Below are 15,832 nucleotides of genomic sequence, written 5' to 3' on the forward strand. Positions count from 1 at the left end.
CGAGCTGCCTCCCCCGCGCGCGCGAGCTTTTCGCCCGGCGTTATGTATGCAAGCCTTCAAGCCGGCGTGGCTTCCTGCATGCGGGATCGTCTTCTCGTCACAAGCTATGGGCCGTTCTGTAGGGCGCCGGTTCTGCGTGGTTCACAGAGGGGTAGGTTCACCGGACGGCGCCGATCAGACTGGGAGGGGGGTTGAGTCATGACGGCACAGTAGGGGGAACTCGGATTGGACATGTTAACCTCTATGTACCCTGTCGAGCGCACAGGCTTCAGGGAAAAGGAAAAACAGGGCTGGCGAGAGACCCACGCTAACTGGATTCGCGGGCGGGGGGAGCTCTCAGGCAACGTTGGACGGGACAGCCGATGGATGATGTTCGTGCAGTGCGTGGAGGCCGGCCGTCGGCATCGGGACCAGGCTGGTTGCATATTGAGCCCGCGTTGGCGGCGACGTGACTGGACTGGAGTGCTCCTTGCCTTCGTGTTCCTCTCGTCACCTTTGTTCGATCTTAGAGCACCGACACCCAGTGTCTCAAGTATATACCTGGGAACGCGAAAGACGAGGGGAGGAGAGACACAAAGAAGGGAGAGCGGCCAGCAAGACCCCGGCAGGTACGGATACGGGAATGTCGGACGAACGGCGTCGTGGTGTATCCGTAAGTTTGCGAGACAGCTGGGCGGATGGGCTGCCGCGGAACAGGGGATGAGAGCAAAGTCAAAAGGGTAGCTCTAAGCGGGCATTGACGGGGTCCCGTTCGGGTGTTCTGCAAGGCAAGTCTTTCTACAGAGCAAAGAGAATGGGAAGAAACCTGACAATATTGGGCATGGGAAATGCAACGTTGGGTGCGGACGAACGCTTTGACGGTGACTGACGGCCGGCCGGCCGAGGGAACCAACTGCGACCACGACCCTGGCCGGATTGCAGTGGTGTGTTTATTGATAGATGTGGCGTGACGGCTTCGTTTTGTGCAACGCTCTCTTGTTGGTTACTCGTCTTCCTCGGACACTGCGGACAATTGCCATGATTTGTACGGAGTAAGTGTCTTGAACTTCAACCTCTCTTCGCCCCCGCAAAGCAATGTCCCGCCCTTCCCTTCCTCTCCTCCCAATAAAAGTAAGCATGCAGGCAATCTCCCTTCTTTGCCCCCCTCCCCCTTCCTGTGGGTGTGATGGTACCCCTGGGAGGTGCGCACGGCAGAGTCAGCCTGCTGCCGGGGGCCGGGGCCGGTCTGGGTCCCATCACGCTGGAAAGGCCTTTCATTGGATGACGGAGAGGAAAAGCTGCAGAGGACAGACGCAGGGATGGCAGATGTCACCTTGTGTCTCTGCTTCCCCTGCATAGTGTGTGTGTGTGTGTGTGTGTGTGTGTGTGTGTGTGTGCGCACAGTTTCTGCATTGCATAACTATACAGGAAAAAGAAAAGAACAGAGGGAGCCTACTAAGAGTACGTAGACCAAATCGAGGTTGTTAGCGCTGACGCCAAAATCCAAACCGCCAGACGAAATGCTCGAGCCTCGAACCGACAGCCCGGGCATGAGCTTCTGTAGCCGGCGTTTGTGCCATGACCGTTCTTGGTCGATATGGGCAGGATTCCAGAGGACAATGGCGACAATGGCTTGGTCGACCTGAGGCGATGGAGGCATTGGGGGAGACTGAAAGGCGGATGTACCGGCTCAGTCTTTCAGTCGTAACAACGGACCAAGACGACCGACCAGACCGAGGCAAAAGATGGTTCCATCGCTGCCCGAGCAAGGCCGGGCCTCTCTCACTGCCACCCTCTCACTGTCACCCTCAACCTGAGGGAGAACTTAGAAGCCAAAACGGGCTGGCTATGCCGATCAATGCAACGCGCCTGCAAGCGGGAAAGCTGTTTAAGTGACGGATACCACATGGTGCATGGTGTACGGATACATAGTATGCCAAGGAGAAGAATGCTGCTCATTCCAAGTGCCGCTAGACGTGAGCAGCTAGCGCTGGGCGGGTGCCGGCCTGGGCCTCCAACAGCGACAGGCGCGAAGCCTAATCTCCCACGTTGGATGCTGCTATTCCTGTTCCTGTAGGTGGCGTGGGTGGTTCTACACTAGTCAGCGAGGGACGACGAGTGAGAGAGGTAGGGCATTGAATACATGCGTATCCAGGCTTTAGATGAGTGAGTGTGGGTGGATGAGCAGTTCATAGTGTGTAAGTGAGAGAAATGGAGATGTGAGATGACCGCAAGGGCGTAGAAAGGAAAACCGACTGCAGGAACAACTCGTGAAATGGGCGGGAAAGGCAATAAGTGACCTCTTTCTTTCCTTTCTTCGATCGGTCTTGATCGATTGAAATGGATTGGCTGGCGTGATGCCTCACTCTTGCTTCCAACCTCAACAGCAACAGCGTCTCTCATCGCTCATCTCTCATCTCTCATCTCACCTTGGGTTTCACCTTCACCAACTCACATCACTCAATCACTCACTCACTCACTCATATCTCTCTCATAGCTCGCTCATATGTCCCCTTACTCGAGCCACTACATCATGTCACATCATCATCTTCATCACCTGCAACACATTTCTTTTTGTGTTGCGTCTTCAACCAACGAGAAAACGAACTTATTGCGCCAACTTAGTCTGCCCAGACTAGCCCTTCCCACTTGTGCCCATCGCACCAACGCCAGCCTACTGCCTGTCGGACACTTATTCTCCACTCGCGGTTCCTGGGAACTGCATCCCCCCCTGCATATCCACATCCACATCCACATCCACATCCACATCCACATCCACATCCACATCTACATCCACATCCACATCCACATCTACATCCACATCCACACCCACATCCATCCACCTTGATATCCACGTCCTTAACGCCCCTGCAGCTATCCTCGTCGTCACCGCGTTTCGCCTCATGAGATAGCCCTTTGCTCCTTCTCAGTCCGAGTTCTGGCTCTTGGATGCTGTTCGGAGGAATGTTCCCTCTGCTGCTCCGTCCTCCTTCCCTTCGCCTTCTCGACGACGTCCCTCACGCCACTCGACTCGCTCCCACCCGATTCCCAGTCGACGGATCACCCCCCGTCATCTCGACCGTCAGACGAATCCCGTCCCTCTCTTCGCGTCTCTGCGCTCCAATTGGCCGAACCCCACGATAACCCCTGTTCCACCTAGTCGCCAACCCTCTCCCCGCTCGAGCTCGGAAGGGTCCCCTTCGAGGTTCGACGCAACTCGCTCTATCCAGCCGTTGGTTGAGTCGATAAGCAAGAGGGAAACAAAGAAGGAGAAAAAGTGGAATATTGACAGAGAGAGGACTGTTCGTACATACGGATACCTACGCGCCATTTCCATTCCCGTCTCTTGGACGAGGCCGAACATCGTCGCTGGCGGTGCGACAACCAAAAGAGACTGAGACCAATAATTTTCCACCGCTCCATTTACCAGACCACTTCAATTCCAGATACCCAGCATTGCTTTCTTCTTCTTCTTCTTCTTTTTCTACAGACCCTGCACTGCACATTACCAACCTCCTCCGTCAGCCTGTCTTGGTCTGCCTCTGCCTCGTTCGCCTCACCTGTTACGACGATCCCGCATAACCAGCCGCCGCCGTCAATTGAGACATTCCTGCGCCATCGCGACGAAAATCCCGTGGCATCTGGCCGCGCTGGCTCCCAATCGCGGTATAGACCAGCTACCCTTTACTGTCGATCATCCCACATCGCGACCATAGATTCCGGCTCGGCACTTTGACGGATCGTCCATTGATTGCATTTCCGTCCCTCTTACCCGTTCTCTGCGGCCAGCCACCTACCGCAACGCAGCCAGCCGTCTTGTCCAAACGCCTTGGATCCGTTGATGCCTCTAAGCGTCTAGAGCCACCCAGAGAGAACCCGACTTCGCCCTTTTCGCTATCAGCAGTCTATCCATCCATCCACCACATGCCGCCGCCCGCAGTCGTCTCGTCGTCTCGTCTCGTCTCGTCTAGTCCCACGTGCAGACGACCCGGTCCTGGCCTGTTCTGTTCCATCGCAATAACGGTCTCTGATATACCTTCAAGGCGCACAGGCACCCACCTATCACGACTCGAAAGCCGTAATTGCTCTTCATAGCTGCGCTATCTATCAGGGATCTTCTGGTGCTCTCTGTCTAGTAGCAAAACCGGTCGACTACCCGCCTCCGACGAGCTGGAACCACCGCCCCCCCACCCCAGCTGCGCTTGCTATAGCCCGACGCAATCACCATCCGCGCTTCTACGCTTCTCAGCAAGCATCATCCCGAGTCCTTGCTACTACCAACGCCGGCGCCGCCAGGCAATAACCCTCGTTTGCATAGTGCGCTTGAACATTTCTTTTTTTTCCAAAGACACGATGGATAGTCTTGCCGAGAATCAGTCGCGTAGCCGCGAGAGGTCCCGTCCCTCTCCTGTCTACCCTCGCCCGTCTTCAAGATCTAGTACAAGTACTACCGTGGCCCGAACCACACGGAGCGCAAACAGCTCGACTTCCAACTTCGCCACCTCTTCGCGATCCTCGAGCACTCACCCTGCACACAGATTCCATCACAGTTCGTGTACGCCCTCCACAACCTCACTCCGCCCCAGCTCTGCCCTGTCGCGAGGCGGCGTCTCCGATCCCGGCAAACCGAGCGCAACGTCCAGCTACCTGCAGGACAAGCTACAGAAAAGGAGGGAAGAAGCCGAGAGACTGGCCGCCGCCGCAGCATCAGCTCAACAGATGGAATCACCTGCACGCCGCGCGCAGAGCCCCTCTGTGAAGGGCGAGTTGGTGGACGGCCGACGGCCCAGGTCGAGCGGAGGTAATGGAGAGACCCCAAAGAAGACGGGCATGGGGGCGAAGGAGATGGAGGCCGTGAGTCTTCCCCTGTATCCCACCTCGATCCGAGTGCTTCGCTGACAGCATTTTCGACAGACCGTTTCCACCCTGCACAAACAAAACTTCGACCTGAAGCTTGAGCTCTTCCACCGTCGCGAACGACAGACGGCTCTGGAGGCGCGCATCGACGCCCTCGAGACTGAGAAAGCCCAGATGGACGACGTGAACGACAGGCTGTTGGACGAGCTGGAAAAGCGCGACAAGGCCGTGCAGGAGGCGGTCCAGATGATATTGAATCTCGAGGCTCAGGTTGCAATGCTCCTCAAGGAGCGGGAAATGGTGCAGCATTTCGACGCAGCCGGCATACGAGCTCTCGAAGCGCTCGAGCATCGACTTGACATCACCACGCCCAAACCCAGGCAAGCGAACCTGGCCCGGCTAGAGGCGGACGCCAAGGCCCTCAACCGCATGCCCAGCTTCTTGTCGGATCACACCGAGAACACGGAGAACTTGCGCAATGTGTACCTCAGCTCGCGCGGGAGCCTTCTCAGCTTGTCGAGGCTCGCAACCGAGGGCGAAGACGCCGACGCACGTCGCGTTAACAACATGACGAGCCCGAGTCTCAGCGTCCTCAGCGAGAGTTCTTTTACGAGTGTGTATGGGGAGAAGGAAGACGTCGCCCGAGTCAACGAGCCGAGTCCGGACAACGGCAAATCGCCCTGTTCTCCTGAGCCTTCGCGCGGCAGCGATCAGTCCAGGGATAGAAGACCACCAACGACACTGTCGACGAGGTCAAGCCGAAACAGTCGGTCCAACTCGTTCTCGCGTGCCCCTGGCCCAGGTCAGTTCCAGTCGATCCGCGACATCGTCGACCACACCTCTCCTCTGCAACAGCTGGCCAATCTCGACCATGGCTACCCGAATAGGGCGCCAGCCCAAGATCAGTCTCCCCTCGCTGGCAGAGAGCAGCCGCACAAGCATGCCAAGGACACGAAGCGGGAGGCTCCACGTAGGGTAATGACCGACACGCCCGTTCAACGGCCGGGTGAACAAGTCTTGCCTCCCACGCCCGACACCGTTTCCACGCCGACGCTTCGCAGGTTCAAGACGTCAAACGACACCCTCTCCAACCAACGAGGTGTATCCGACCAGCGTAGCTACCGGTCCATTTCCGACGGCACTTCCAAGGAAGACGATGGCGAGGACCAAGGGGGCGCGCCAGTGTTGCAGCAGCCGCCCCGCTCTGCTTTCGTAGGCCATCAAGAGCCGGCTAGAACGACTTACTTCGACACCAGAGCGCCGTTGATTCCTCGCCCGAGGTCGGCAGGAGAAACAACGGTTTCCCACCACCACGAAATGGACTGGGATTCAGACGGGGATTCTGTTCACTCGCTCGACTCAAGTCTCGACATCTGGATGCAGCAAGGCAAAGACCCGAAGCACTTTGACGAGAGCAGCTATGATTCTCCCGACCTTTTCAGTAGCTTCCCCATGCCCGGCGGAGGATGGAACCAAAACACCACGGTTGGGCCTTCTGGCGATGGGACGTTTAACATGCTTGGCATCCCAGCAGCAACAGCAGCAGCAGCAGCAGCACAGCACCATAGCCATATGGAAGACATGAAGGTGGTGAGCAACGCCCTCTTCCCGAGTGCTGTTCAGCAACCACCCACACCGAAGCGAAGATCCAGTCTCAGTGCGACGGGGCTGACAGTGTCGAAACCACCTCCCGCCAACGGAAAATTACGCAAGTCGCTCTCCCGGGCCGGGTCCAGGCGAGCTAGCATAGACGCACACGCGATTCAGCGGCCCGAGTCGGTCGCAAGCACTCCGCAGCGTACAGAGTCAAAGTCCGGTGCCCGATCCAAGAACAGCCACTACCCACCTTCGTCTACTACGGCTTCGCGTGGGCACCGTCTGAACTTCTTCAGGAGGTCCATCAGCGGCGGGCCCGTAACAGCCCAGCCCGAGCCTGCATCTCCCGCGGCCGAGCCGTCTCCGACTGCGGCAGCAAAGGCCAGCACGATGGGCGTTCCGTCGTGGGTCCAGCGGTCTCACCTGGCGGACGACGACCGAGACAGCGCGACGCCGCCTCCCATCATGCGAAACCCAAGGCCTGCTCGGTCTGGGAGCTTCGACGAGGGAGCGCCCCTCAATGATCAGGCCGCTTCCGCCACCACGCCAACAACGCCCATGGCGGTGCCAACGCGCGCCGCTTCGCATACGCCGACGCCGCGTTCTTCGGAGCCGACTCCAACCAGCACCAACGGCGGCAGCGGCGGCGCCCCACTGCAGAAGCGCAAATGGCTTCCAGGGTTCAGTCGGGGGAGCAGTCTGCGGAATCGGACTGGCTGAGGAAAAGCCGACAGATCATCCCCAACCTTCACCCTGCAGGGCTTATGGGAACGACAGGGCTGACGGGGCTGTATATCAACGCCCATTGCGGCAAACCAAAAATACCAGAAAAAAGAGGCGAAATCACGCAAGGACTATTCCGTCCTTTTTGTAACACTACGACTGAGCCCTTGCAGTGGAACTGGGCTGACTTGACGCTGGCGGCACTGACGAGCGAAAGGTCCGCTTTTGCTATTGAGTAAAAGCTGGACGGGGGGTGCCGTGTGTGTCCAGCCGACGGAAAGGGAACGTTTACTATTATCAATGGGAAATGGGGAGTTGGTGACCAGGGGAAAACGGCATCCTGGCGAGGCGGCAAATAGCGACCGACCGATGACATGGCACGGGACGGACAGGGCGGCGTCGACTGGGTGGGTCTTTTTTTTTTCCTTCTTCTTTTTCTTCTTCTTCCTCTTTTTCTTCGTTTTATTCTTTAGAGGGAAGCTGGAGTGGTATGGACCGGCCAGGATGGCAGGTTTTTGCCAGAGGTCAGTCACTCCGTCCCCCCAAAAGCGGAAAAGAAAAAGTAAGAAGAAAGACAAAGGAACATTTACATAGTTGGGCAATAGAAACTCTGTAATATTCTTTGAATTCACTCGGACAAGAAAACATGCATGATTCAAAAGAGAACGGGCCTTTGGGTGGCTTTTCGATGCTTGTTACAATGTCGATTTTGGGAGATTAAACCGAGTGTGGTCTTGTATCATGTTTACTCTGGCCAGCTGACGACATGGTTTCGTATTCCACTGACGCGACTTGACTTTTTCTTTTTCTTTTTCTTTTTTTCCTTACTTTTTTCCTTTCCTCCCCTCATCGCCTTTTCCACCTCAGACGTACCTCGTCGGGCCGGTTCATCTGCAGCGTGAGGATGGGCTGGCTGTCCCGCGTCAGGTCCAGCAGCCGCTGCCGCGCGCGGTCCGCGCTCTCGCCCGCCCGCGGGACCGGCTCGACGGTGCACTTGCGGAAGAGCGTGGCCATGACGGTGACGAACTCTACCTGGGACATCTTCTGGCCCGGGCACACGCGGGGGCCGCCGGACCAGGGGAGGTAGGTGCCGCGCGGCGGGGTGAAGAACTGAGGCGGGGTCGGGTTCTGCTTCCCATCTTCTTCTTCTTCTTCTTCTTCTTGTGGGGCAGCGTTGGCGGGCGGGAGCCAGCGGGAGGGCTTGAAGGCGAGGGCGTCGGGGCCCCAGGTCGAGGGGGCGGTGTGCAGGGCGACGGTGTTGATGTAGACGATGGCGGGGGCGGCGCCGAACGCGAATTCGGATGGCGACGACGACGCGGACGCAGGGGGGCTGGGCATGGTCTGGGTGGTTTCTGTGGAGCGCATGACATGCGTCAGGGGCGGGAAGAGGCGGAGGACCTCGAACTGGTGCACGGGAGAGGGGGAGGGGGTTGCGTTAGTCTTTGGAAGTCTGTCATGGTTTGGGGGCGGTAGACCAGCGAGTGTGTCCGACTTACCATGATGGCCAAGCACCGCACCAGTTTCGGGTACGCAGCCGCGTAGTCCGGCAGCTCGTCGTCGCTCCCGGCTCCCGACGGCGCGGGCCCGAGGACGGCGTCGATCTCGGCCTGGATCCAGGTCTGCCACTCCGGATACGCCGCGAGGAGGGTGACGGCGTAGGCGAGCGTGTTGGCGGTGGTGTCAAAGCCGGCGATGGTGAAGACGAAGAGGTTGCCGCCGATCTCTTCCTCGGTGAGGTGCGTCTTGTTGATCATGGCGCTGCCGCTGGGGCCAGCCTTCTTCTCCGGGGAGACAGCGGGGGCGTCGGAGGCGGCTTGGTGCTTCTTTTCCTGGTCGGAGAGGCGGATGATCAGGCTCATGATGGTGGGCGGCCCGGCTTGGCCATCTGCGCCGTCGGCCGTTCTTTCGGCGGCCCGCTGGCGCTCCTGGTCGAGCACGTCCCGCGTCAGGTCCGGCAGGCGCTCGCGGGCGACGCCGAGGGTCTGCAGGAGCTTGGGCATGACGGGGAGACAAAGGATCCAGCGCGGGACGAGGGCGGCGACGACGAGGAGGCTGGCGCAGAGGGAGATGCCGTCGACGTACGTTATGTCGGCCTTTGGGTCGCGGGGCAGTGATATAAGGGCGAAGGGCTTGCGGACACCGTAGGCGACGTGGCTGAGGACGTTGATGGCGACAGCGCGGAGGCCGGGGATGGTGTCGGCGGTTCCGCCGGGGACAGCGTCAGGACCAGGCCCGGGATCGGCGGCGGACGGGGACGAGGAGGAGGAGGACAGGAGGAATTCAGTGAGGGAGGAGGCTTGGGCTGCCGTCTCTTTCCAGACGCCGGAGCTGATGCGCTCGTTGAGGGCCGTGGCGACGATGCGGCGCTGGCGGGACCAGGAGTCACCGTTGGACTGCCGAGTGTTAGCATCCGTTATCCCGGGTCTTTTCGAGACTTGAGATTCAGAGTCGATGAAGAGAAACACCGTCACCGTCGGCTCATCACCACCACGGGGAGACGCAAGGATAAAGGGGACACGGCGCAAGGGAAAGGAGAGCTCAACGCACCGTCAGGACGTTGCCCCCCGCGAACCCTATGATCCGCTTCAAGACGTCGCCCTGGACGAAGTCGTTGCGCTTCGCCAGCACGAACTGGGCCATGGCCGGGTCGGCGCAGATGAGCTGATTCTGGGTGGTGGTGACGATGACAAAGGCCGGACCAAGGCGTTCGTGTATGGCTGCCTCGTTGAGAAACTCCCAGCCGAGGATGACGAGGGAGACGGCGTCATAGACGCGGGCAGGGAGGACGCGCCGGAGGACTGGCCGGAGGGGCACGGAGAAGATTGTGTGGATGGCCTTTGGCGCTCGCCAGCGTTAGCTCGATGAACGGGAGATGCTGGGAGGTTTGGCGAAGGGGGGGGGGTTCGTTGCGGTTTGACTCACGCTGTCAGGATTATAGGGAATCACAACGATGGGCAGCCCCGTGAGGAGGGCGGCCCGGTAGTTCTTTTGGAGGGCCCATAGGTGAGAGGCCACGAATAGGCACGGCAGGAGAATGAGCGCGGTGTAGACGTAGCCCATGGTGAATATCAACGGCGTCGGTGAGGATGAGAGGTTCGTGGAGGAGGATGAGAGAGAGAGGTAGGGAGAGACGCGAGAGAGAGATGAGACGAGGGGGGAATGAGGGGTCTAATCGGGGTATGACATTTCAGTCACTTAGCCGCAGCTGCCCTAAATGTAGAGACATCCCGGGAACCTGGGAAGCTGATATCAGGATTAGTGCTGACCATCCTGAATCCTTCTTTTGGACTGGGGTTTTGCTTTGTTGCATGCTGTGGTTGTGCTTGGAGGTGCACCTCTGACGGCTCTACCGTATCCTCTCATCAGATACGAAGTCCGTACAGGCCACAGCCTGCTGGAAACGGGTAAGCGGCTGGCAGAGACAGGGATCTAGATGTAGCAAATGCAGGCAGCCATTTACTTCAGCAGCAAGTTAGGTGGCAAGGGTTAGGGTTACATGGGTGTGTGTGTGTGTGTGTGTACATAGTAGGTAGGATGACTGCCTTCTATAATAGACGGGCGTATGACTCGTGCGGACTTCGTATTTGATAAGAGGATACGGTAATCACATTATGCGGCTAACTCCTTAGAGCAAAGCCATAGTTATTTGGGAGTCTATAGACAAGCTGATAGTGTCCCCCCCCACTGTCAACCCAAGGATACTGTGCACAATAACAGCAATAAACCTTGTATCCTAAAGGCTGCAGGTTTAAATCCAGTTTTCTTGGATTTTTTTAGTTCTAAAATAGCTCCGCTAGGGAGGGTTAGAATAGTACTAACCTACCCTGCTTCCTGCTTTGTACTCTAGGTTAAGATAGTGTTGCGATGTTGACCCTCGCGGATAAATATCGGAGTTATCGGATTAACCCCGATGACTCAATGCCGGCGAATCCTCGGATAATTGGCCACGGATCCACCGAGGATTTGCGGCAATAAGTTGGTTATTCAACCAACCAACCCACGATAGTTATCCTTCTATTCTCCACGCATAATAGAGATCACAGTTACCCCGTTTATTCGTCAATTGCCACCAATACGTACGGTTAACCGTATCACCATATTCCTGGTGTAACCAACATATAGGCTAAGACTATCTTTTTTGCCTCTATTTTTTTTTAGAGTCTACAGACAAGCTGATAATGCCCCCCATGTCCACCCAAGAGTACTGTGCTTGATAACAGCGATAAACCTCATATCCTAAAGGCTGCAGGCTCAAATCTGGTTCAAATCCGGCTTTCTTAGATTTTTTAGTTCCAAAACAGTTCCACCAGTGAGGATTAGTATAGTACTAACCCACCCTGCTTCCTACGCTGTGCTCCAGGTCAGGATAGGCCAAGACCATCCCTTTTGCCTCTATTTTTTAATTAAGATAGTTGTGTTATCACTAAATCCACTGTCTGCTGAGGTTTATTACAGTTATTGTGCACAGTACTCTTGAGTGGACAGGGGGGGACACTATCAGCTTCTCTGATCACTCGTTATTTGGTGCCTAGGTCGCCCATTCCTTATTGCTCGCGCAAAAACCCTTGGAAGGATTAGGTGGGAGTGGCCGTATTTATTCCCGACACGCGAAGCGATGGCCTCATGCCTTGAACCGAGTCCGCAGAGCGCGCCATGCAAAGACCGCCGCCGCCGCCAAGATCCACCACACAACCAGCAGAAGCCCGCTCATCTCCAGACCGATGTAGTACTTGTTCGAGTACCGCGTCACATATCCCGTGCCCCAGGCCCAGCCGGTAATCAGAAGAGCCAGCCCCGGCCTACCTCGCCCTGGCTCCGGCCTGGAGGCGGACCGGGCCGCGAGGCAAAGGAGTGGCAAGAGTCCGTATATGACGTAATAGGCCAGCTCCAGGTGGGGTCCGAGGACCTTCAGGATGCCGGACCAGGTTGAGGGGAGGAGGATCTCCCTCAGCGCCTGTCGGTGAGTCGGTCCGCCGCGTATGAGCTTGGCGTAGGCAATGCCGACGGCCACAGTGTGGACAGCCCTCGCGTGGACGTACTCCGCACACCCGAGAACCCAGACGCAGTAGACAACCGCCATCACGACCATGGCCTTGTCCGCTTCGCTGCCCCACCGACGGGGGCTGCCGGCCACAGCGCCCCGCACGGCGAACCCGCCCACGATGTCCCCGACGACCTTCGACGCGCCCTCCCACCCCGCGTTTCTACCGAGAATGCCGATCTCCATCTCCTCCTTGAGAAAAATGGCCGGGCTGCCCGCTGCGAGTTTGAGGGTAGCGATGGGCGCGCCGAAGCCGCTGACCCCGAGGGCGGGGAGGGCCATACGCCGCACATGGTTGGCGAGGACGGCAAACACGACGGCGGCGAAGGCGCGCGCGAAGCGGGGGCTTCCATCACTTGGCTCCACGGGTCCTGTGAGGAGAGCGTGTAGCGCGTCTGGGCCGGGCTGCGCCGGGAGGAGGAGCCGGCGCAGCCGCCGTCGGCCGCGCAGCAGGCGGGAGGTAAGCGGCTGGAGCTGGACGAGGGTGTTGTAGGACGCGGCGGGGACGAGCGCGAAGGGGTTCGTGGGGTCCTGGTCATGATCCCAATTTGTGAATGAGGAGTGAGCGCGCCCGTCTGATGGTTGTGGTGGTTCGTGGGCTGTTGGTGATGATATGGGCGCGGAGGGTGTTGGGTGTGGGGATTTGGCCATCGTGCGGCTGGAGTTGACGAAAGAAGACAAGATTTGATTGGGTTTTCACCTTCTACTACCATGTAATGTTAAAATCTTGCATATGTGAGATTGTTGGGTCGAATCCGGATGGGTGTGGGAGAGATGGATGCAAGATGCAAGGGACCACACGCCGCTCTGCTTACCGCTTACCTACAAAACACACAATGTATCGCCCAAAGAGGCTAGCTCCAGGAACATGATACCGGTACGCTCGGCGTACGACAACGGAATTGGGATGAAGACATGAAATGATTTCGCATAGGGTTGATGTTGCTTCTGATGTTGCCGGCTATCGCCATGGAACACTTCGCATCGGTTCGTGGTGTATATTTGCGTTCCGGGGGGTTGAATATTCAAGTCGTGTTGGATAAGAGATGGTTCTAGGAACAAATCATCTGGCGCAATATGTTGAATCTGCAAAAGCACGGAATCATCAAGTGAAATCTCAACCATGTATTCGGTCGCAAGACGGGTTCAAGACACAAGCAGTCGAGGTCGTGATGTCGTCGCGAGAGCCATCTTCCCGTCTTACGTAATAGACCGAATCAATAAATGCAGGTGCCAACACAATGCACCTGCCGTGATGGACGTCAAAGTCTAGATCCCGTGACCCGCGATCTGTGAGGCAGGTACGACGGCTTGAGTTGAAGTGCCTTCCTTCCTGACAGACACAGGCACGCACCACGGGACTCGCGCCATCCGGCAATTCCACTGCTTCAACACCACGCAACAACACATCACGGCGAACCGGCCCAATCCTTAGCTACTAGTGTACTAGATTAGCCAAATCCGCATACGATCCATTACTAACTACTGGCATCATACTTCAGTCAAAGCTCCCCATTCTCCTCGTTGCACCCTCCACCACTTGTAAACATGTCTACGTCGCCTTCAGCCGTGGCGCTCCCGTCAACATCCCTTCGAGCGCACGACTATCGATGGCGTCTGGCGAGTGCGAACGATCTCGCCAGGTCCTGGATCCGTACAGCCTTCGGCGCCGAGGCTTGGTTCGGACGCAGGGGGTACCTGCTCGGCACTGACGGCACCATCCATATCACCACGACCCTCTGTATCTGGTCGACTGGCCTCTCTCTGGTCGATCTGGAGTATCGAATTTCAAGGGCACTCGTTCATCTCCGCTTCCATCACCCGGAAGTCGCATGCAGAGCCCTCAGGCTGCATAAATACGACTACCCAGGCTGTCCGCCCGAAGTCGTTTACACCCTGGCAAAAGACGCTGCTAATGTTGCCGCCTGGACCAGCCGAATAATCCATAGGGCCAAGTCACCTCGCAATGGACTAGAGCATGCTTCCACGTTCAAGGTCTGTAACAAGGACATTCCGCCTCTTTCCTCGGTCAAGATCTTCTCTGTTCTAGGCACACAGGATGAGGCAGCCGAGCTTGAAGTCGGTTCTCGTGTGATGCTCGTCTTTGTATTCCACCCTGTTCTTTGGGATGGCGTCAGCTCCCACACCTTCGTGGGGGACCTACTGCGCTGCATCGGAGACCTGTGGTCTGCTGAAGCGCCTGACCTCGATACTCTTCGTCAGTACGATTGGGGCACCGAGACCGACAACCTGGCCAATTCTATTCTTGAAGCATGCGGTACGGATGTCTCTGCAATCGGACATGACTTTGCAAAGACACGGGACGAGTACACAAGGAAGCTACAACAAGGTACGGTGAGTTACCCATGTTCCCACCTCCATTTTGCTTTGGCACCTCATATTGATTTTTGTTATAGTCTGGCTGGGGACTTCCGGTAAACAATTCCCGGGGCAAGTCTCAAATAATTCGACGCAGCCTCAGCATCCCCCAAAGCCACAACCTAAAGCTGGCCATCAAACGCATTTTCGGTCCGGACTACACCCTAACTCATCTTGGCCATGCCGCCATGCTTCTCGCCCTACTACGCGTCAGCCCCATGCCACCAGACTTCCCCAGTTCGGCCACAGTGGTCTCGCCAATGCTTATAAACGGCCGACGGTATCTGAAGGGCAAGAACGATTACCACCGCTATGGCTCGTGTCTGGCTACTGCTTTTGTTGACTTTGCGCCCCTCGGTCAGTAGGTTGTCGACGAGGAGGACAAGGACGCGGTAAGAGGCAACATCAAGAGACTCTGCCGCCACATCAAGCAAGCCTACAGTGAATTCCTGGACAATGGCTCCTATCTTGCCATTGCCCAAGACAGATGGAACATGCTCGCAAGCAAGCTTGAATCGTAAGCAAAATTTACAGCACCTGAGATCGTCCATTTTATCAGCTAACGCGGTTCAGCCCTCCCAGCGAGCCGGCCCCCCTCCCCTCCACTCACTTTCCAGTTTGTCCCACTTCCAACTACCCAATGACTTCCTGAACGCGGGTTACTAACGGGCGTTGCCAAGCTCTTTGTCAGCGACAGTATCGTGGATAAATACATTCCGTCGCAGATTTGCACGCAGGCTGGCAAACTGATCATGTCCGTTGACAACTGTCAGTCGCACGTCAACATACACAGTCCCAATATGTAAGCAATTGGAGCCCAACACTCCTGAGATGCTAACCAGTCTCAGAATGGTCCGCATGGGAAGGTGGGGAGGCTCCACGTCTCTTTCCATCACCTTTAACGCCGAGTCACTTGATTACAATCTTGCTGCAAAGTTCTTGAGCGAAATGACATCCATCATGTTGAAGGTTCTTTCCCTGTACCCATGACTATATTGGCAGAGTGACCAGACAACCGTCTCGGGCCACGAGTTCCAGGTGTACGGTTCTGTGCGTGCGTGCTGTGCATGCATGCATTTCGTGTCGCACGACAAGATAGGATAAGATGGGACGAGGTGGAATGGGACAATTGAGATGGGATGAAGTGCTGCATTATGTGTGGGGTGGACAACCGGATTCCGAGACACAGAAGGCGCTTCGGGTATGATGGACAGCAGGGGTCTGCCGTGATCGCGGGTTTGTACAACCAACTCGGAT

The 15,832-nt window shown here is 57.0% G+C and overlaps 7 protein-coding genes across 7 annotated transcripts; 3 read left to right on the plus strand and 4 right to left on the minus strand.

Moving 5' to 3' along the window:
• Window positions 1–67: 67 nt before the first annotated feature.
• On the plus strand, window positions 68–826 carry LY79DRAFT_280917 (uncharacterized protein). Its single transcript, XM_060552114.1, has one exon. The coding sequence runs from the start codon at window positions 232–234 to the stop codon at window positions 721–723; it is 492 nt and encodes a 163-aa protein (XP_060412021.1). The 5' UTR covers window positions 68–231; the 3' UTR covers window positions 724–826.
• A 526-nt stretch (window positions 827–1,352) lies between these two features.
• LY79DRAFT_559924 (uncharacterized protein) lies at window positions 1,353–2,608 on the minus strand. Its single transcript, XM_060558293.1, has 2 exons — window positions 2,123–2,608; window positions 1,353–2,071 (listed from the first exon to the last, which is right to left on the minus strand). The coding sequence occupies exons 1-2, from the start codon at window positions 2,380–2,382 to the stop codon at window positions 1,762–1,764; spliced, it is 570 nt and encodes a 189-aa protein (XP_060412022.1). The 5' UTR covers window positions 2,383–2,608; the 3' UTR covers window positions 1,353–1,761.
• A 2,090-nt stretch (window positions 2,609–4,698) lies between these two features.
• Window positions 4,699–7,152, plus strand: LY79DRAFT_591824 (uncharacterized protein; the record flags this gene model as incomplete). Its single annotated transcript, XM_060561335.1, has 2 exons — window positions 4,699–4,833; window positions 4,894–7,152. The coding sequence occupies 2 exons, from the start codon at window positions 4,699–4,701 to the stop codon at window positions 7,150–7,152; spliced, it is 2,394 nt and encodes a 797-aa protein (XP_060412023.1).
• A 739-nt stretch (window positions 7,153–7,891) lies between these two features.
• Window positions 7,892–8,311, minus strand: LY79DRAFT_559927 (uncharacterized protein). The gene has a single exon (XM_060558294.1). The coding sequence runs from the start codon at window positions 8,194–8,196 to the stop codon at window positions 8,002–8,004; it is 195 nt and encodes a 64-aa protein (XP_060412024.1). The 5' UTR covers window positions 8,197–8,311; the 3' UTR covers window positions 7,892–8,001.
• On the minus strand, window positions 8,232–10,646 carry LY79DRAFT_559933 (cytochrome P450). Its single transcript, XM_060558295.1, has 3 exons — window positions 10,078–10,646; window positions 9,703–9,990; window positions 8,232–9,548 (listed from the first exon to the last, which is right to left on the minus strand). The coding sequence occupies exons 1-3, from the start codon at window positions 10,213–10,215 to the stop codon at window positions 8,529–8,531; spliced, it is 1,446 nt and encodes a 481-aa protein (XP_060412025.1). The 5' UTR covers window positions 10,216–10,646; the 3' UTR covers window positions 8,232–8,528.
• A 904-nt stretch (window positions 10,647–11,550) lies between these two features.
• Window positions 11,551–13,147, minus strand: LY79DRAFT_559936 (uncharacterized protein). Its single transcript, XM_060558296.1, has 2 exons — window positions 12,169–13,147; window positions 11,551–12,115 (listed from the first exon to the last, which is right to left on the minus strand). Exons 1-2 carry the CDS (start codon window positions 12,845–12,847, stop codon window positions 11,955–11,957), a joined length of 840 nt encoding a protein of 279 aa, XP_060412026.1. The 5' UTR covers window positions 12,848–13,147; the 3' UTR covers window positions 11,551–11,954.
• Window positions 13,148–13,744: 597 nt separating this feature from the next.
• Window positions 13,745–14,940, plus strand: LY79DRAFT_519677 (15-O-acetyltransferase Tri3; the record flags this gene model as incomplete). The annotated part of the gene is made up of 2 exons (XM_060555166.1): window positions 13,745–14,551; window positions 14,614–14,940. 2 exons carry the CDS (start codon window positions 13,745–13,747, stop codon window positions 14,938–14,940), a joined length of 1,134 nt encoding a protein of 377 aa, XP_060412027.1.
• Between the last annotated feature and the right edge of the window lie 892 nt (window positions 14,941–15,832).

This window comes from Colletotrichum navitas (assembly GCF_030913465.1).
Source record: "Colletotrichum navitas strain CBS 125086 chromosome Unknown LY79scaffold_49, whole genome shotgun sequence".
NCBI classification, from domain to species: Eukaryota; Fungi; Ascomycota; class Sordariomycetes; order Glomerellales; family Glomerellaceae; genus Colletotrichum; species Colletotrichum navitas.